At 34.5% G+C, this 23,008-nt stretch overlaps 1 protein-coding gene across 2 annotated transcripts in view; it reads right to left on the bottom strand.

Moving 5' to 3' along the window:
- LOC123323025 overlaps window positions 1–23,008 on the bottom strand; it is a 69,000-nt gene that overhangs the window by 1,862 nt on the left and 44,130 nt on the right. For both annotated transcript variants that reach the window (XM_044911217.1, XM_044911218.1), the window contains exons 3-5: window positions 9,989–10,233; window positions 6,653–6,789; window positions 47–334 (exon numbers count right to left, since the gene is read on the bottom strand). In XM_044911217.1, coding sequence (XP_044767152.1) covers window positions 47–334; window positions 6,653–6,789; window positions 9,989–10,233 — 670 coding nt within the window. The remainder of the gene's footprint in view (window positions 1–46; window positions 335–6,652; window positions 6,790–9,988; window positions 10,234–23,008) is intronic.

The raw sequence follows: 23,008 nt of genomic DNA, 5'->3' as shown, positions 1-23,008 counted from the left end.
TTTAGGATTGATAAAAAATAATTTACTTATTCTTCATTAAACTCACCCATCTTTAACCAATGCAACACTTCCAGACATATGCGGTTCATCTGGGTCAGGACTCACAGTGACTTCCATCAGTTTGACATATTTCCAAGCTGAATCTGGATTGATCCTCGCCCTCAATTGCAATTTCGTACCTATTGGAACCGCCTGGTCGACTGGTAGTTCGTTGTTTCCCATGTGTGTTACATTAGAAAGTCTTGCGGCTGGAGCTTCTTTATAAAGAGCCACCTCATATTCCAGCCTCCCGGGTGTTTCTTCAACTACCCCTGACACTCTGGCTCCGTGGGGACTGAAAAAAATATTTTTTGCTTTGAAAATGTACAATCAAATTAGTGTAAAACGAAATTTTGAATTGGACTTTATTCACCGACTTTGATCATGAGATTCCTGCCTCCAAACTCAGTACCAAGTTGGTATAGGTACTAAGCTTTGCACGCATTTCCAATTTAATTTAAACAAAAGTACTTAATATAAAACTAAGCTGGAAAACCAAATCTTCAAACGTACAATTACTTTAAAATTGGTGGAAAACATAAAGATATATCTTTAGTTTCGATATAGTTACTGCACAATGACTGCTAAATTTAAAGTGCTGCTGTCCGGTCCTGCACTGTTACTAATATGCATTTAAAATACAGCGTGCTGTACAGTTTCTGTACAGTGACTGCTGCATTCAGAGTGCAGCTTGCTGTACAGTTTTTGCACTTGGCTGATGCCTTTAAAGTGCAACTTGCTGTACAGTTTTGCACAGTGACTGCTACATTTAAAGTGCAACTTGCTGTACAGGTTCTGCACAGTTACTACTGCATTTAAAATACAACGTGCTGTACAGTTTTTCTACAGTGACTGCTGCATTTGAACTGCAGCTTGCTGTACAGTTTTTGCACTTGGCTGATGTGTTTAAAGTGCAGCTTGCTGTGCAGGTTCTGCACAGTTACTACTGCATTTAAAATACAGCGTGCTGCACAGTTTTTGAAAACCATCCCTGTATTTGAAGTGCAGCTACGCTGTACGGTGACTGTACTGACTGTATGTCGAATGCAGTTTGTACTGTACAGTTCAGCGGGACATATACGGTCCGTTTTGGTACAGTTACTGCATTACAGTCGCTGCATTCATGTGCAGCAAACGCTGTACAGTTTTTGTACAGTGGCTGGATTTCAGTGTTTGCTGGGTAATATATTTTCCTATCAAGCTATCTAGCATTAATGGCGGTAGATCTCTCAAATGAAAGCTTTTGCGGGAAGAAGAAATAATACAAAGAGAAGGATAGGTACATATTTTACAGTTCAAGATGTGTGGCTGTCGATATATGATTTCCTGAACTAATGTTCTTGTCTTTTTGGCTCAATTTATTTGATTGATTAATAAAGAAAGTTTTAGAAACACTACAATAAATGAAATATTCAAGGAGGTGTGGAAGAAATTACAATTGGAAACATAAATTATTGGTGAAAAAGAATGAAAAGATAACAAATAATCAATGGCGATTTGGATGTAGAAGCCGGAACGAACCTGTTTTCCTCGCTTTTCTCGAACGTTGAAATATCTCAATCATTAATCGCTGTGACCAATAAACTAGTTGATTAAATTACTAGTTGGATGGCTGCTGAATACTTCTATATGTTCGGTTGCCCAAGACAATTATGCATTAATAAAAAATATACCATTTAAAAGGGTCATTAATGTGTAATTTAGTGTTCGTTAAACAGAGCAAAATTATTATGAAGTTGGCGGAAAAGTCTATTTTTTGGTGTGTTGGAAAGAATATCTCTGAAATTGGAACCATTAAAAAAAAGCTGGTAATATATTTCAATGAAAAAGTCTTGCCTTTTTGGGAGTTATATACCTACTTCGGTATATGCTGATTAACTCAGGATCTCCTACCTACACTAACGTAGATCGTATGTTCATAGCAAGAAGATATAGGAAGTGCAATAGAAGATGGTAGAGGTAGAGGTTCTAGAATTTAGGAGTCACTTGAGTTTTGCCGCACTCTAGCACGCATAAGCTTTGTTTTCATGAAATTACTGAAATTAGGCAGTGCAATCAGTAAATTAGATTAATTTAATCCATCCACTCGATTAATTCGTGAGTATCTGGGCAGCACTTTCAGTGATTTATTCATTAGATAAACAACGTTTTCGCACAAAAGTTGAAGGTATTTTAAATTATCTTCTTTACTATGCTACGCCACTGCTAACGAATCCAGTTCTGTCGATTTAGCTTGACATTGTCTCCAAATACATGTTTCAAAAAGCTTATCGTCCTTGCTCAAAAAACGTCTGCGGTGCTACTTATACGTGCTATGTATGCGCTCCCCTCCCTATAATATCATTCTGGGTGCACCACTGTTTGTTCATAGTACCTTTCAAAGAGGGAATATCCTTGCCCACTTTTGTTGGATGGAAAATATTGAAAAGCTGCACTTTTTTTCATAAAAATCATATAAGTGCTCTACGGAAGTTCTAGGTAAAAACAAGAATGTTCTCCGAAATTTAAAAGTTACTGAATGCGGAACAATGCATCATTCTTTCCGAAGTAGAAGTTAAGATTATATCAAAGATTATAATCTTTGATCCGTATAAGGCGTAAAGGGGGAAAGACTAACAGAATGTGGGGTGTTGCCAGAACACGAAAAAATGGCAGCACTTAAAGAACGTCTCTTTTCAATTTCACCATGACACGAATTGTAGCCAATGACGAGACTTTTCGAGAAATTTCTTCATCTGGAAGTTTTTAGAAGAGATAATTTCACCTCGGAAAGTTAATAACATGAATGAATATTTGAAATGAATTATAATGAAAACCCCATATATGAATTATTAGTGGTTTCTGACCATCGATATTCATTTTCTCTTTTTGAACTGACCACTAAAACGGTGCATGTAGACCCTTCTTAACGAAAAGAGCTGAAGGATATATCGAAAATACCAAAATTTCCAAAACAAAGGAAAGATATTATTACCCTTTCACATGGTCTTGTCGTTATAAAGCAAATGAAAATGCAGTGTAGTGATTTTGCCAGGAAAAAAACATGCATGTACAGTGTGTTTCATGTTTCAATTCCAACAACTGCTTTCAGTAACGAGATTGAATAATGTGTCGACCTTGTTTTCTATGTTGTTTTTGAGAATAAGAATTATAAATGTTAAGTCTGCTCTTTGTTATCGATTTCACAAAAATAAATTCAGATATCACCTAGTTTTGACATAAAATGCATTTCTGATATACACATATTCGAAGTCTGGCAACATAGGTAAGATTTTCCATACCCATTTTCACTTATTCATCACCCACATATTCGTCTGGTGTAATAATTGAAAGAGATCAACCTATTCAAATCCATATCTAACAAAAAGATATTTGAACTTTCATTTACTTTCATTACCAACATTTGTACAATTTTCCATTACAGATTCGAATATGTATTTTCCGCAGAAATATGAAACCACCCTACATGGTAGCGATTTTGCAAAGAGGAGCAGGTTGGATGAAACATGAAACTATCCGGAAAAACAGTATGCTTCAGTTTCAGATAGATAGCCCTCTATATAACTGTCCGATACGTCGCTTCTATTTTGTTCCGCTCACTGAGGACATTCTAAAAATATATCAGCATCCAAAAATGGAATACACATTATTTTATTTCGAGCGCACGGTTTATTGCTTTAATGAACCGAATAATAGATAACCAAATTTTCGATGAAAAACTAAAAAACGACTGCTAATGCCTGTTATGGATTCTACAACAAAATTTTCAATCAATACAGGGTATTTCACGCAAAGTGCTCATTATGTGTAGGAAACCGAATGAAATTTTTTCCTGGAAATTTGTGGATCCGACTTTGTGATTCCGACTTTGAAGTCGGAATTTTATTTACTTCGAAACTGATACAGGCTAGATGCACAGGGTGTTGTTCTACGTTCTACGACGACATAGATTATTTCTCCATATGTATGTTGGGGAGACTGGGGGAATCCCGGCCGTCGGGGTAATACCGGCCATCGAGATTCCCCTACCCCAATAGGAATTTTCCATAGATTTGTATTCAACGGCCAAGCACATCGAGAAATCTAACCGCAGTATCATTTGGGCAGCTCGGAGGTGATGATTGTTCCTAGTGTTGATCATTTGGTGAAATAGACGTGTTGCTTACAAGAAAACTGTGACTTCGAGACGCCATAACTTCAAAACGGTAAGTGGCAAATATAGTTAGCGCATATCAAAATGAACTGAATACTCTTGGTGATCATCCACTTCACTCAAAAAAGGTATTCCTCCACACATTTTTTCATATCGTGATTATTGTTGAATGACTGTTTTGCGGGTAATTCCGGCCCTTGCCTTGCGGGTTTTACCGGCCCGGCCGGTATTACCCCATAGATAGATTTTGATTTTTTTCCCAACTTTCAGATGCCGAGGACATACAAAAGGAAGACCGAAAAAGCTTCTTGGACTTCGGAGACTCTGAGGGAAGCCTTGTCAGCTATACAAAATGGGCGTGCTGTTCGGGAAGTGTCAAGAAGTTTTGGGATTCCGAGAGCGACTCTCCAAGACCGTCTTAGAAATGGCAATGTTTCGAATCCTCGATTGGGACGATGCCCTATATTTAACCAAGAGCGAGAAAATGAATTAGCAAATCAAATAATTAATCTCTCTAAGCTATTTTTTGGAATAACGCCCGGCCGATATTACCCCCACGGTGCGGGTAATGCCGGCCACTTAGTAATTTTTTGAAAATTCATTATGTTGCTACTACTTATTTGTACCCTTCTGTTTTTTTTTTATAAATTTTGTTTCTGAATGTCTTATCTTTGATTTACACCAACTCGTTTCCTTCTGAATCAATAAACCTTCATGAAATTCCAAATTTTCCTTAGGGGGCCGGTAATCCCCCACTCTCCTCTACTGAGGGGGAGCCTGGGAGCTCGATGTTATTTTATGGTTACTATTTCAGTACTGGGGTGGGGGAGGTTGTGCCCAACCTTACCTCTACCTGTCTACGACCATAATTTCATAATTATTCAAAAACATGGACCTAATGACAATTTTCTCCAATAAAATACATCAAGTTCAATATTTATTAAAGAACAACGCGTGTTTATTTTGTGAGATCTGAATCCCCTCGTGAATATCTCAGCATATTTGGAAATGAACCAATTCGTCATAGAGCTGCCTATATGAGGTTTTCTCACCGTTGTAATGACCTCTTCATTTACATGAATGTTTCTTACGAAACATCAAAGCACACCGGGTGTACCTACCTCGAGGTGTACTGATTTCTTGTCCATTGAGCCTCACGAGTACATATGAGATGGAAATTTATTCATAAAATATCCGGAATATACCTAAAAACCAGTTATGTCTAAAAAAATATTCATGTCATGTCATGTCATGTCTGTAAAAGGTTGTCATATCATTGTTATGACCTCTCATAGAAGAAAACTCAAATAATAATGTACACCCTGTGTACATAAATGTGGGAACACCTTGTTATATGAATTTGACTATTTGTAGAAACGCAAACTGTAATTCAGTTTGAACTCGGAATTTAACTAAATTCCGACTTCAAAGTAGGAATTTAAGGAAAAATATTTTTAAAATATTATGTGGCCCTTCTACGCCTTCGTAGGGCACCCTACATTTCATTTATATTTTAACCACGGTTTCACCTTAGTTACAGCGTTGAAAATTATTGTGTGTATCTGAGTTGATCAGAATATTACTTGGTTCAAAATTCACTCTGACAAAGAGTGACTCGAAACTATGTTAATCGTTTTTTCAAATACGAAACAGATTCGAGTATAAACAAAATGCAAATGTATAACAATTTTCAGCCTTTGTATTGATCGACTTCCATTCTAAGATTGATTCGACTGATTACAGAATATGTTTATGTAAAATCAGAAACAGTTTAATAAGATGAAAAAAAACTAGCTGAGTCTCCGATTGGTTACAGTCTAATTCAATTCAATTTGGCTTATGAAGGGAAATTGAAAAAATCCTTTATATCTCAAAATCCTTAGAATTAGGTATAGGGTCTGAAATGTTTGGGCGTTAATCACTTCCGTGATTAACAGGCAACCTAAGGTAGAATGAACTTTCTCGAGAAATATTCTGAATATACTCAGACAACAAGTAGAATCTAGAAAGTATTATCAAAAAATAGTTTAATTTTCTATACTGTTATTTCTATTGTTATAACATAACAATTCATTCAAGACGGTCTTCAAGTCAAATTTGAAGTAAATAAATTAATATCTCAAAAACCTTAAGTTTAATACAGGAAAGTTGAACAAACCTAGTTGAAATTTTATGAAGCATCGAAAAATGTATCGAAATATATATGGTGTCTCTTTTGAAATAACAAAGTTTGACTGAACTTCCAGTATAACTGGAAGATCTCCGAGGTAAAATATTCCAATTGAATAGATCTTGGTTTTGGTTTTTATCGCACGCTTCGAAAAATTTCAGAAAAATTCCGGTTTTTCCAGATACGTCCTATGGACAAACACCCTGTATATTTCGCATATATTTATGTCTTCAAGAAGGTGCCAAGCTCTTCTTCAGTTATATTTTTGTGAATTTTTCAAACATACTTACAAACTTCCTGCGAAACCTGCTGCCTTATTTTCTATCACAGTTGGCTCAGGAGGTTTACACATTATTATCAACTCTTGATCTGACTGCATCACCACTCCAGGAAATTGGGGGAACCATATTCTGACATGAACGAAACCCTGTAGAAATTTTAATTACCTATAGGTTCACAGTATACATATTACAGCCAATGAATATTTTATGAATTTTAATGAAGATAATCAGACGTTATTTTACCGATCGATTTTCATGAGCCCACTGAACGAAAGGTAAGTGGTACCTATATTTGCATGCATAAAGGGATGAGATTCGAGTCCTTAATTGAAATTCACAGTTCATTTGATACCGCTAAAAAGGTCAAGGATAAATTCGAAAATGGATATGAAGATGTGGATGAAATCCATGAATAATTTTTTTGCCTCCAACACTGTTATTTTGCATGTGTACAGAGTGTTCCAGAATTCAGTGAGTTTTTTAAGTTATTTCTTATAGCTCCTGGAGTGTTCGGAATATTCAGCTCTAATTTGAAACATACGTTGAGCTGAAGGTTCTACATGATAAGAAGTGCCTGATAATAATGAAAATCTACAGGGTGATATTTTTCTGCGGTCCTTTTCTTAATTTCTCCAGGTTTTTTTGACTGATATATTCCAAAACTTTAAATACGTTCTTCGTTTTGTTCGAAAACTTTTTGAACTTCTAACATTTTTTCGTATCTTCATCCAATCTCGAGAAAATGGCTGCTGAACGAAAAGCTGCTATATTATCAAAAATCATTATGAAAAACGGCAATTCTTTATGAAGGGTGGTCCATCTAGTGTTTGGAATTTGAACTACCGATTATTTGACTTTATAAACGTCAACTATTCTTTTTGACGTGACTAATATTTAGTTGAAAGTTTGAAGTTTACGAAATGGGACGCTATTCGCTTGAAGAAAGTTGGGAAATATTAAAAACTTATTTCCAAAGTGGTGAGTCTTCTACTCAAACTGTGAGAAATTTAAGAAAAAAATTCGACAAAAAAAATGGTTCTTTCAAGAAATTGAAGCTGACGACTTGGACGATGTTTGGTTTCAACAGGACGGTGCAACGAGCCATACAGCACACGCCACAATCGATGTTTTACGCCGCATTTTCGGAAATCGAATAATCAGCAGAAATGCTGATGTGAATTGGCCACCAAGAAGCTGCGATCTGACGCCATTGGATTATTATCTTTGGGGAGCGGTGAAAGATAAGTGTTACGCCAACAATCCAGAAACAATTCAAGACCTCAAGACCGAAATTCAAGCTGCTATTGGTGAAATAGAGCCCCAAACAATCGAAAATGTATTAAAAAATTGGGTGGAACGAATAGGCTACTGTCAAGTCAGCCGTGGTGGTCATTTGGCCGAAATTATTTTTCATAAATAAATGTCATGAACCAACCTTTTAAATAAATGTTCAACCATTGAAAAATATTGAGCAGTTTTTTTTTTATAGCAAAATTAAATTCCAATTTTTAAATGGGCCACCCTTTAGTTGGGGAGCCGATGACGATGCTAAATCGGGATTTACTCGAGCGTCGTGGAGACCTAGTGGATTTTTAAGATGAGATGGTAGAATGAAAAAAAGGTTCTATGATGTATGCACATTCAGCGGTGGGGAAAGCGTCTGCAGGTTCTCAAAGATGTAAAAAAAAAAATGGTCAGATTTTTGGAGGATATGTTAATTGGACCCAAAGGAAGCTATTCTTCTTGACAATTTGGACGTGACGGAAGGTCACAGCAGTCCTTTGAAAATCGTTACTTGTACATACTCGAGCGTGTCAGATTTTGATACAGACCGTTAATCTCGGTGTTGTAGACGTGTTGACCCATTAATCTGACACTAATCAGGGGGGGGGTTCTTAATCTGTCACTTTGAAGATGATAAAAATGCTTTTTTTCGAATTATGAAAGTTGTAGATAATAAAATTCCACACAACTTTTGTCTGAAGTAATTCTACATACTCTTAACCGTTCTCGAGTTAGAGGGTGACAGGGCGAGGAGCTTAGCCACACATGCGAAAGGGCAAGGTCAATGTAGAAACCCAGTCTAATGTACATTAATCCATTTATCAAAATGACAAGGTATATCTATGATGACAATTGCGAAATTAGTCACGAAAATTTTAGTGTTGTCTCTGACAACTAAAATGTACTATTTTCTAATGAATGAATTTCCGCTTCATCATGTATCGCTAAACACCTCGCATTAATCGCCATATATCTCAAAAACGTTTGAACGTAGAAAAAATTGCTTAGGACAAAATATGTAGAAAATGTTATGCTCTACAACTTTTATAATGAATACGAAAAAGATTTGAAGCCCAGGAGAGGAGATAATTCAAAAAAACTGATTTTTATGATCTTTATGGCCAATTATTATTGTTTCGGCTTGCTAAAACTGTCAGATTATATTTTTTCCGTTATTCTTGAATCATTAGCTTCAAAATAAAAAAAACGCCACCGCGCTCGAGAATGTAAACGTGACTTTTTTTTGCAACTTTGGCGCCCTCCCACACATTTTCGACACTCTTAAATTGTCAGATTAAGAGAATATATACTTTTGTAATTAACCACATATATCCTAATCTGACACGCTCGGGTATGTACAATGATCGTTTTTTCTTTTTACTATTCGGACAGGCTGTCCTAGACAATTCCCCCCATATACAGGTCTAATTTTTGGTGGAGGTACTCTACAGGTTCCAAGGTATGTCCCCTTATATTAATCTGACACGCTCGAGTAAATCCCGAATTTCCCTCTTCGGCTCCCCAAACTATTATTTCGTTTATAATAATTCCAATTTATGATTAAAGAAACGTACATACTCCAACGGTAACGACTGTTTGCGAACCTACATTTATATGAACTTTTTGTCTCGAAATTATTCAGGTAATATACCTAGGTACTCCCTGAAATGATTACACTAAATTACGAAACACCTTGTGTATTTGCCTGTTCACTTAAAAATACCCGGTTTGATGTCGATGGTGCCACCCAAAAAAGCGGACTTTTGAATTCAAGAGAAATCCGATTACATTATTAGAGATTTTATATTTCGAAAGTCATCTCACTCATCACTAATCGAATTAAAATATTTTGACTCAATAATGGTAGATATATTCTTTAAAATTGATATGTGGGCATTGTAAAAGAAGAATAAGCTTAGAATTGAAGCATTCTCTTGGTTTGAATTTCGATTATACTCGTAGAGAAACGAAAATAGTGAAAAAGGAGCCAAGTGTCTTATATGTAGTTTGATGAATAAAACATTCGGAGCTCACGAATAAATAGAATAAATAGGCACTCACATTTCTTTTCAAAACTCCACACCTTGAGAAGTCGGTGATTCGTAAATTGTACCTCAATCCGGCGGGATCTGTGGAATCAGGCCTTATTTGGCAGGTTATGTCCGATTCTGGATTCACCCCTCTGTCATCGGCGAATAAGGGATGTCCTTTGAATCCTTCCGGTTTTCGTAGTTTAGCTATTATGGAATCTCTGTTTGCTAATGTGTTTGCATTGGAGTTGGCGAAAGTGCATTGAATTTCGGTAACTAAAAAATAGAAAAAAAAAACTAATTAACACATCACAATATCATTATAGTAATAATAATGCGATGATGATGATGAAAATCATTTTTGAAATAGATATACAGGGTGTTTTCAAAGGTAAGGCTTTTTTTTAACAGAAGATTTTAATCAAAAATTGTCTATGAAAATTATCCAAAAGATGGCTGAGATACAACCACTAGAAGTTCGACAAAATTTCATTGAATTTTAAGTGCAGGACTGTGGATGGTGACTCCGGCTTCAGAAAAACGAAACAAAACATAAACGTATAGCTCGACAATATGAAGGATTCAGTAGCAAGTTTATCAGATTAAAGGCATCAGGTCACTTGAGAGAATAATAATTGTTGTATCGTGCAATTTAGGGTGAAAAAAAATGTAGAAAATCGAGGCAGTTTCTTGAAAGTGCTTATGTTAGTTATGTAGCAAAAGTGCTTTGATGTCTCCCCATTTCATCCCATTTTTACGACGATTGTTGGAATGCTCGAACAAAAAGATTGTGATGCCCATTGTGAAAAAACTCGTGAATAATTTGGACGAATTTTATTGGTGAGAAATCGTGTAAGTTACCTACTGAAAAATAATGGGAACAATTCGGCATCTCAAGTTTCCATTTTCATTACCACTTATATCGAACGAGCCAAAATCCTAAACGAAACCACATGGTCGAATCAGGAGAAAAGTTTTTTCCCACTGCTTTGCGATAATTCAGCTAACAAACAGTCTAGGGTCGTATTAGGATTTATTTCAGTGATCATTTTCAATTCTTTTCTCAACTTTGCCATTTTGAAACTTTTGTATAGTTAATTTTTGGTGAAACGGTTCATTTTGACCAGTTCTACCTTCTGTTGAAAAAAAAGACTCACCTTCAAATACACCCTGTATATGAATATAGGTCATAAGATCGGCGATTTAAAACAAGTCCATTGGAAGAAACACATTTTTATGTTATAGCTCAGCAAGAAAACACCTTGGAAATAATCAGGGTACGCCACTGAATCAGTCGAAGGCCCTGGTGCACGAAACAATTTGGGGCCTGTTAATAAATTCTTAGTTTAAATAAAGTTAGAATATAAATACTCGAAACCTGCAAAACTACCTCATTGTTTCTTTATATTGCCCTGCAGGGCACAGCAAAACTACTTAATGTGTGCAAGAGTGTTTATCGTGAGCCTAGTTATACATTTGAGGAGTTCAGGAATTTAATCTTGTTATTGGAAAATTAAACGAAATGAATCGAAAGGTTTATACCTACTTATATGTAGATATACTTCATTCAAATTTATTTTAGCAGTCGGTTGGCCATGAAATAATTTTCTCAAGTTTTTGTAACTAGAACGAAGTTAGGTTGGCACTCATGAAATGTCGTTAATGTCATAACGCCGTTGCCACAACTAATATCAATTTTTATTACGAAAATTCGAAAATGCCGAAAGTGATTGAAAAAAGAGACAGGGTTTCAGGAAGTGCTATTTAGAATTCAGGTCCGCTCATTCAAATAGTTATACCCTGATATTCTAAAATCCACAATACCTACGTCAGACGATAGCGAACATATTCAATGTAAGAGAATTTACATAATGTTTCATCTGAATCTAAACGACTTATATTTCAGCTGAAAATTTCCACAATCAGAAAGATTGTGAATGAAGAGTATGACAAAGAATTTCCTTCTATTGGGAGACCCAAAAAAGTGGTGGCATTTGGGAATTTTATGTTTGAGTGAATTAATGCGAAAAGTTTACTACAGGATTTTCGATAAATGTCATCGGAGAATAAGTTCCCTAAAATGGATTTTTTTGTTTTTCATTTGACTTGTCCTATACAATGTAAATGTCTTAAGGTACTAATAAATACCTAATTATTATAATTACATCAATGTATTAAGATGAATAGCCACAAATACGCGCAAGCGGCGCAAGTTGCCCTGTTACTTGTTTATTCATGTGAAATTTTTGTTCAACAGTGAAGTTGCATCTTAACTTGAAACTTCCTTCAACTCCTTTTTTGATGCAAGATGTTTTTTGTTGAAAAATTTAACATTCTTGTAATTATCTGTAAATTCCTTCGGGAGATACCCATTGCCAACCACTGCAACATATGCATTTCATCTTCGGGTTAATATTTTTGAAATCTACAAATGATGTAAGCCAAAGAAGATAACGAACATCAACTCTCCTCAAGCTAGTGCATATTATGATATTATACTGATCTCTTGTATTTTCCATGCAAATAACTGGATTTGGTATGCCTTCAATCAGTTTGTATAAACTTCAATTATGTTCGTCACATATTTTCCGAAGAGATTCGACATTGTGATAAAATACGTAATAACAGAAACTTTTACGTAATACGGGCAACATAGCGTTGATTTAAAACCCAAAAATGTTTTGACAAGCTTCATAACCCCACATTTTCGTACTATACAGAGTGAAATGTGTCAAATTTTCATGGCCAACCGACTGCTAAAATAAAGTTGAATGAAGTATATGTACCTATGTATGTGAAATATTCAATTGTGGATAAAAAACCTAAAACATTGAAGACAAAAGTTATCTTATGCGTTGAAAAAAATATCCAGTTTTGTTAACAACCTCTTTCTAGCCTCATTTTTCAAGAAAGAACCAAAGACTTCAAGTCCAAATCTAGGCATAAATCCGTTTTTATTTCTATCGATATTAGCTGGGCTCATAGTATTCCTGCTTAAATAAATTTTTATCATTTTCAATTTGCTGAATGAGTTTACAGGAATTGTATGGAATTTCTGAACAAAATTCGCGAATTTATTCAATTCAGGTAGAAATAGGTGGTAGAAATTGTGAAATTGAATGGAAAATATGGGTACTGTCATATCAGAATATTCACGGCTAAGTTAGCCACATTTTCGAATTAGTTTATTCTTCTGTCTCTTGTATTATTAAAAATCGAAAATTTTTACTGCAATGATATCATCGAAACGTGCTTAAATTGCTGCATTATTATATTGTGTCTAGTGTTTATTCTATAAAATATTTATTCTGATTATTTGTTCTCTGTTTCGGAATCGGTGATCAAAAGCTAATTCATCAAAATGTTTTTCGATTTTTTTTTTCCTTTTTTATTCAGAATGGGGATTTAAAACAAAAAATGTTATTGAAATTTGGCTCTTGCAGTTGAAGAATTCATAGTTATTTAAGTCTGTAATAATAAAATACTATAATTTCAAAGCATTTTTAGCAATAAATAATAACAAAATCATCCATATCTTTTCAAGAAAAAACCCACAGTCTCAAAGCAGCTGAATCATTGAGGCTATTTCACAGTTCACCGATAGAAAACCGGCCCCCAACTGTTCAAATAAAACATCAACTCCTCCCAATAATTAGAAATCGATGAATGGTTATGAATATAACCAAAATAATTACTAGTGGTCATTAAATCAAATAAGTAGTTGACGAACACTCTACAGAAAGAATGGAAATAAACCACCCCTAAATGAAATATTCGGTATTTTATTAATTTATTCTATGAATTTTTGTTACGATTTCCATTTCACTGAGTTTATCGGCGTGATTATACGCGAACAATATTACAATAAGGTAACGAACCTCTCAGTTTGCTTTGCAGAGTTAGGTACCTACTAACTTCTCTATTCAGAAACGTCAATACGGTTTCTACTAATTTGGTAAAGTTGGAAACTATAATTTGAATGGATATAACTCCATCATTGTTTGAGCCAATATGGAATTGTGGGAATATCTGTTAATTGGGATGTTGGAATTTTCATACAAATGTTCAGTCATCAGATGAGATTAGAAATTCATATCGATCATCATCATATCACGATTCGTTGTGAACCTTCTTTTTTTGTGACAAATATAAAAATACTAGCTTGAACCCGCGGCTTCGCTCGCGCAATATTTCATAGTAAAACGCTTGTTAAGATATCATTATAATAGCTCAAGAAAGAAAATGGGCATAAAATCCTCACTATGAAAAATGAAATGGAAAAGAAATAATAATTAATAATCAGCACCCAAAAGTTAATAATCATGTAACAAAAACCCTCACGATGAAGAAAACTAAAAACAAACTACAATCACCGAAAAATTCGCGCAATCTCTCTGAAAAAAAACTCAGTAGGGTCTTGACGTTATCACTTATAAGGAGCCTAGTCCATATAAAAATGATGCCATAACCTAGCCTCGAAGTAGGCGTCACATTTCTTGCCTAAATTCGTAATTCTTCAACCTGTCATATCTCGCGAAATGTCCGTTAGAAAACTATGCTGTAAAAACCATTTTTCTTCAAGAATAAATGCCGCAGATATGGGCCACATTCATTTTCATAATAATTGATTCGATGCCAGTCAGAAACAGTCTTCAAATGAAACATCATTTTGAGATAATTTAAACATGTTAAAATTGGCTATTATGAGTTATCCTCAGAAGTTAGATTTATGTGGTCGCGGACTGTACAAAATGTACGTGTTGATTTTTCTCCTACCCAGCGTCGGCCATACTCATGACTTGCTGGGTTGCTGGGACTTGCAGGAGTCTGATATTGATTCCGAAACGTTACGTTACATGATTATAATTTCAAAGTTCCATTTTTCAGTTCATTGTCAGGCAACTACTTTATCCACTTGATTTGCTCCTGACAAATTAGTGCAAAAATTTACGCAGGAGCAAATCGGATATTTCAATTTTTTTATTTGATTATGTTCCAGAGATTGGGAGTGAAAACCCTAAAAAGTTTCAGAAGATGCAGAATTATCCCAGATTAAATTTTAATCGATACCTATCTGAAATATTCATCATCAACTATTATGAGAAACACGAATAAGACTACGAAACCATAATTTTAGTGTTTATTGGATGTCCTAGGTCCTTAAAAATGAAATCAAACTAAAAAAACTCAATAAGCTACCTATAAAGGGTGAGTCTTTGACTCGTACAAATATTTTAACAGTAGATTCATGAGGTCAAAAGAAACATTTTTTTCTCCTACTACTTTTTCTGAATCGGCTCGGTTTAAAAGATACAGGCTGTTGAAAAACCATAAAAAATGTTATTTTTAGTTCTATCTCACAAACGGTTTTATCGAATGAAATGAATTTCGGAATATAGTTTTTCATTTATTTGATTAATCTTTTTCGAACACAAGATATCACCCACGTCTTCAAAGAGCCCAACTCTTGAAACTAAGTTGAAGGTTATCTAATGAATATTTGGACGTTTTGTAAAATAAAAATCTCTTCATATTTTCTCGTATAAGGCGCGGTTTTCGAATATTTCGATGTTCAAAAATTAAAAAGTATCTGTAAAATTTGAAAAAATAGGATGCTTTGACCGAATGCAACTTTTTTTAAAAGATCCATAGATGTGAAGTGTCACAGGTTTAGCTTGTTATTCTGAATGTGATTTTGTTTTTCCAGGGGTGGCACAGCTCATTATGAAAATTAAAAATGGCTATATCTCTTTATCAGGACCGTATCCGAAAAAATGGTATAGAAAACAAAATTTTTTTTTGGTCTCATGAACCTACTGTTAAAATTTTTGTACAAGTTACTTTGTATACAGGGTGTGGCGTAATGAATGGATAATATGGAGCCTGCAGGTATAGGACTCTATGGCGGTTCAGAAAAATATATTTTACGTTTAGTAAAAGTGCCTTGGTTTTCGAGATATTCGAGATTTTCGAAAATTCAAGAAAATCACACCCTTAGCCACTCCTTTTGCAGGCAAGACTCCAAATGAAGGGATGTTTTCAAACTGTTTTTTGGATAGTATTCCTGGATAGATGCGCTATCGAATGTAAATTATTATTTTTGAGGCGCATGAATAGTTTTTCATAAATAAAAGAATTAACTCAAATTTTTCGTTTTGCTTATTTTTTTTCCTAAGTTCAACCCAGCGTGGTGTGAAAAATAATATGGTTACTTGAGTGCCAAAGCGAGAGAAAACATGTCTGTTTCACTGAGATTCTGAAATGGTATAACTCACTCTATTTTCAGCATTAAATACAAAATAAATTTCTATTACAATGAGTCAAGGCAGAGTTTGACGTAAGCCTTTTTCTGTAATTTTTAGCATCTGAAATGAGACTTGCAAGCAGAATAAAGCAATTATTCATAAGAAGTTGTAGAGCATCTAGTACAGCTCCTGATGCACACTTTGAACACTTTTTGTAAAACTCGATTCAATTAAACAATATTTTAAAATTGTTTTTTTCCCTCGTATTCTTTCATTATTAAGCCCTATAGTTATAAAGTTAATAGTTGTTAAGCGAATTTCAAGTAACGAAGTGAATTTTAGCACTTTTGTAATTAAGAAAAAAAGCTGAATATTAATCAATTTTTATTACATTGAATCAAGACCGTTGTTACAAAAATGCTGAAATTTAATGCATAACTTGAAAATATTGATATCACAACATTGGGGTTCAATAATAAAAGAAAACGAGAAAAAAATAACAAATTTAAAATATCGTTTCATTGAATAAAGTTTCACAAATCACGAATGATCCTTAAATTGACCACCATGAGTTCTGATACATACTCTATATTCTACACTTTCTAATAAATCATAGCTTTATTGCATAGATATCAACAATTTCAAAATGAGTATCGTTTCATTGAATTAAATATCACAAAAGACTCTCTAAGAGGCCATTATGAGCTTCAGTAAATGCTCTATACCTTCTTATAGACGATTGCTTCATTCTGCTTGCATTTCTCATTTTAGATGCTAAAAATTTTAGAAACACTGTTTACATTAAACTAGGCCTCAACTGATAGCAATAGGAATTTATTTTGTATTAAATGCTGAGAATACAGAGAGTTATACCATTTCGGAATCTCAATGAAACTGGCATGTTTTTTCTTGCATTGGCTCTTAGGTAACCATATTATTTTTTACACCGCGCTAGTTTGAACTTATGAAAAAAAATTAGCAAAACGGAAAAGTTGAGTTAGATCTTTTTTCATGAAGAACTATTCATGCCCCTCAAAAATAATGAACTACATTCGATAGATCATCTATCCAGGAATACTATCCAAAAAACAGTTTGAAAAAATTCCTTCATTTGGAGTCTTGCCTGCAAAAAGAGTGGCGAAGGATGTAATTCTCTTGAATTTTCGAAAATCTCCAATATCTCGAAAACTAAGGCACTTTTACTAAACGTAAAATATACTTTTCTGAACCGCCATAGAGTCCTCTACCCCCTGGCTCAATATTATCCATTCATTACGCCACACCCTGTATATGTCGTAGTCTTATTGTAAAATCAGTCATATTATAATAAGCCTAGGCTTTTTCAATACGACTAACGACTAGGCATATTGCAATATCACGGAAATAATCCAGGATCTGACAACTGACGGCTTGTCAAGCTAATTTTGCAATCTATTCAAAAATGAAGGAATAGCTTTAAGTTTAAGGACAGGGATTCAAAAAGTGTTCTTACAAATCAAGCAAATCACAGTGTCGTAACAATAAATGCCTATATTTCAAATCCCATATGAAATTTACAAGTAAATATCATAAGAGTGTAATAAATAATCCAAATCTACAAATATTTATTTTTTTGTCCTATAAGCGATTTCTATGATTTGCCTAGTACACACTAGTACACTGACAGTCATATTATATATAATAATATTATATATTATAATATAACGTATTTTATACAGTCAAACTCTAAAAATATCGCGTACAGATTCTCTCTTGGATTCTCTTGAACAATAAGACTAAGAACCGTCAGGCGTATTAAAACACGTCTTAAATAATCAGTCATATTGTCCGATTTTCATTTACTTTGGTAGTTTTACAATACGCTTAGTCATATTGAAAAATCCTGGGCGTATTATAATAAGATATTATGATAAGCCACCCACGCTAATCGCTATCATAATACTCCAGGCGGGTGCATGTAATATATCTCATTCATCTTAGTGAAAATTATGTAATTCAGTTTACTTCTCCGCAATTACAGATTTTCATTAAGTAGGTATTGGCCACATCAATTCAATATTCAACATAATTCTAATTGAGCATTAAGGAGAAGTAGTACCTACATACGATTCGAGATTAAGACGATCGACATTGTACGGATGCCACATCTTTGTGCAATGTAGTCTGAATTAAGAACTGAGTCAGTTGAAAAGTAGGAATTACCACGAGAGAAGTAATATTCAATAATTTTCAGTTATTCCTGAATTTCAGCGTAATTTTGGTATATATCACTATGAAAATTTCTGCAATATATGAAGAATTGAAACGCGAATGTCACCCCGCCGCTATTTTTATCGAAATATGTTGAAAAACAATCGAAAAATGATTTTGAATACAAGTTCAATACAAGACACTAAAGTTCAACTTTTTTTCTCATAAAAAAAACAACTAAATGGGAAAAAAGAGGCGGGGTATCAAGACTTCAATTCATAAAAAAATCAAGGTTTTACGTAAAAAATGAAATGCTGTTTTCAAATGGAGATTTTTAAGGTATTACTTTCCCTAAAGTAGAAGTCGCATTTTTATGAATTTTTCGTGCTTCTCTTCGAAAAACCCATATCCTAGTTTACCTTGCCGTTACATGGGTGAAATCAAAAGTACATTATCACTTTCCGCAGCTTGTCCAGTCAGCTTCATAGAGGTAATAACAATGAATTTCCCGATGCATAGAATGCAATGAAATTGTGCCTAGTCGTTTGTGATGGTAGACATTTGGTTGTGCACGACTGACCACGGCTGAGCCCGCTTGCTCGGGTAAATCAAAAGGTATGTAATGATAGTCATATTGTTTCGTATGACAGCAGTAGATGATTATTCGTAACGGGCCTCGTATTGTGCACCTTTCCTTCACGCCTCACTTCGCATTCGAGTTCATTTATTGAGTATACTTTGGTACTTCCTTCTTTCAACCTTTCACCATATGATGCGATACCTCCTGATTCAGAAAAATTATTAGAAACATTTCTTTCACTCTGCAAACACACGTTGGAATGCCAAACTATTGCCCCATAAGTTATTACTGGTGTCACAATCATGACGTAGAGGTACATCCATCGAAGTATTTTTGTTTAAGTTTTACCAGCCAGATTTCTGCAGCACGGCCTTTATTGCTTCACTGGCTGATGCGATCTCAAGATGCTCATCATTCCACAGAAGCTTACTATCTAGGGTTAATCCTAGATATTAACTCCAGACTTCCACTTCTATGATCTCTCCATTTAGAAGGATTGGTTTTATAACTGGAAGTTTCCGGGTAAATGGGATTACTGTGGTCTTGGTTGGGTTAATGTTTAGCCCCACTAACAATCAATATTCCTCAATAATTCTGAGGCCAATTTGCATTAGATCGTATAAGATATTAGAACTATGTTATCATATACATTACAGGGTGGGCAAAATTCGTTGTCTACTAAAGGGATCTCGAGAACTATAGCAGCTAGAAAAAAACTGATAACACATTCTCTGGTTCTTTTTTCTTGACTAATCCAAAACTGAAAACAGATCTAGCCTAACGTTCATAGATTTTGAGTTATGAACGAAAATTCAGAAATTGTCATTTTCAATGAAGCTGAATCAAAAAATTTAATAATATCATATTCGAATTTCTCATAAAAAAGTGCCTGTAGTAGAATGTAACAACGGATTTCGAACAGAGTTCAAACAAGCGAGTTATTCAGCTTCATTGAAAATGATAATTTCTCAATTTTCGAATATGAATGTTGGGCTGAATCTTTTCAGATTTGAAATAGTCAGGAAAAAAGAGCTAGAGAATGTGTCGTCCGTTTTCTTCTAGCTGCTATAGTTCTCGAGATCCCTTCAGTAGACAACGAATTTTGCCCACCCTGTACATTCGTAGATCAGCTCTTTAAGCCTGTGGATCAGTTTATCTAGTACTAGGCTCCAATGAAAAAGGGGTACTACTCGCCCTTGAGGTATTCCGCCTGAGGCGCAGGTTACAGGTTGCTAGGTACACAATACCGAAAATCTGTATTATTAATGATGGATTTACAAAGTCAACCTTACTTAGGAAAAAAGGATTAATAACCAAAGAGAAAATCAGTTGTTGTGGTTAAATAACTAATCCTAGTGAGAATAATGTATGGGGAGTCTGGGACAGTTGAACCCCTATTCACTATGAAGCCACTTAAGTTGTATCTGTAAATGGTAGCAACTCATTTTTTTGCTTGAAGATATCATGCCCAAATAGGTAACGATAGATAATAGTAGAGTGATGGTGAGATGAACATTTTGAGTACAGCAATTCTTTTTTTAGAAACCGAAAATTGTCTCCCTAACCCATAGGAGAGTTGAACAGGGGGCGAGAGATACTTGACCATAAGTCTGTTTATCAGGAGAGACATCGAAAGAAAACAATTTCTAATGACCAACGATTTTCTATGTCAAGGTTTTCATCATCAGATGTACCAGCGTATAAAATACATATTTTCTATTTCAGAGCCACTCTCACTTACCTATTTACGAGATGTTTTTTACTTTTTAACCTTTGTATATTCTTTTCATATTTATTTCTATCATTCAATTTTCTTTTTTTTTTGAGCAAACTATTATCTAAACTCAGTGCGGGAAGCTTGGACCACTGATTATATCTCCCGCACTCCCTTTTAGTCTATTCAACAGATGTTTTCTTGAAACTTTTACAACTATTATTAAAAAGGCTCATCGTTTGTAAAACAATATTAATCAATGAAAGCAATAAAACTAAATAACAGCACGCATCTATTAAACTTTTCTCAGACAGTGTAACTAGCAAAAATTATTCAATTTCTTACTTCCTAACAACAAAATTACGTTCAACCCTCTCGCTACCGAACTGCTCTGATGGGGCCAAAATGGAGCCGCCACTAGTTGTGCCTTGTTACAAGAATGTTGCAAGCTATTAACGATACCAGTAGCGCGAAATTTGAATTGAAATATTTGAGGTGGTTCAAGTCTCCTACCTAAGCAAGTCTCCCGGACTCCCCCTACTTATTAGGCAATTCAGTTCATGTGTTTGGATTCTCATCAAATATCGATTCAGTTTAAGAAGAAGCTAATTTGGCGTCCTAACATATACAGAGGGTTTCACGAGTGGCTGGCCGTAGGCTAGTGATAAATGCAGCTCATTTTCTAATGAATATTCATTATTTGAAAGATATCACCCGTCTAAGATCTGATAATTTTGTAAGAATTCATAGTTCAATAATAATACATTTTTCAAATATAATTTTTCGGCAGCGTAATTGAACACTTGGTGGGTGATAAATAATTGAAAAGAGGGCAGATGGAAATTGAAAATTATCACTGAATAATTGAAAACAGGACTGTAATCTCAAAAATGAAACTGAAAATCGATTTCGTTCTCTTTTAGAACAAGGGTGCCATGAAAAGTGAAAATTGAATTTGAATGAAAAAAATATGATTTTTTCAATTCTGAAAACGAAAATTCTTCAAATGATCCAGAAAATAACAGATTTTGAAATTTGAAAAATAGATCTCGATATTTTGAGTTCTGAGGAATTGCCTGTGCCATCTCGAAGGGCTATTAGAAGTAAACGAGCCCAGAATTTTTCATCAAATTCGGACTATTCGTTCTCAAGTTATGGATATCCAAAATTTAAGGCGAAATCCATAAATCACTCTGTTTCTCAGAATCTAATGGCCCTTGGGTACAAAAGAAGCAACTTTTCTGAAAGGCTTAGTTGACCCTTATTCACCATTAGGCTATGGCCAACCGCTCGTGAAACACCCTGTATAAGTCAACTCCGTAGAATTCAAAAATTAGGTATTGTGAGAACTGAGTTTTCCATGGAAAGATGAAAATATTTAATGAATATTTGCCAAAAAATTTAATCATAACGATGGAGAAATATTCAACAACAAAAATCGGCATAGCTTCAAACTAGGGCAAAAAATTTAAATTCCTTTCAGATAAATTAACTAGAGGAATAACCAAACTTTTGTGGAAATTTTTAGCATTATGTAAACTTCATGAGAAGGCAAGTGGGGCGACCCTTCAAGCAGTAAATTTAAAAAAATGCCAATTCAAATTAGAAGGAAAAGAACACCAACCTGCTAAACCGATATTGTAACATTTAAAACACTGTTCACAAAAAATATTAACCAGATTTTGTATCTGAAGCTACATCATGTTTCGAAAATTCGGCTTCAGCAAATTCTTTATGCACCTATAAATTTGGAGTAGGTACACTTAAATTTCAATCACACCCGGAAAACCTTACTAACATGAAAATATTGTTCCTGTTTCGTGGTGTTATGAAAAAACATAAAAAAGTTCCACTCGCTTTACGTTAAATTTCTTTATACAATAAATATTTCAAAACTTTCAGTAGGTTATTATATTATTTCATGCTTTATATTGGTTATATTCCTTTCCAAGTAGAAAATGAAAATAGTCAAACTTTACATTGGATACCAAAAAAGGGAACCACCAAAAAGAATTTCCCCAAAACCCTATCTGGGAATTTGGGAACCCTTGCTCTAGAGTGATATAGATTTCTCAATCGACAATTGTGCGGTCTGAATGATCACACGTCACGATATTTGAATAATGAATCAGTTCACAAACGAACCAGCTACCAATTGCTAGAGCTACTTTCGAAGCATCATCCATACTCACCAACAGGTTTAGCCAGGTCAGTTCATTCAAATTTATGTCTCAATTTTTAATCATCTCAAACTTTTACTTCAATTCATCTGATTTGATTCATTCACGATTTTATACAATGTTTATTCGAATATAATAACTA

The sequence above is a fragment of the Coccinella septempunctata genome, chromosome 1, assembly GCF_907165205.1.
Source record: "Coccinella septempunctata chromosome 1, icCocSept1.1, whole genome shotgun sequence".
Lineage (NCBI taxonomy): Eukaryota > Metazoa > Arthropoda > Insecta > Coleoptera > Coccinellidae > Coccinella > Coccinella septempunctata.
This window is presented reverse-complemented; position numbering and strand designations above follow the sequence as displayed.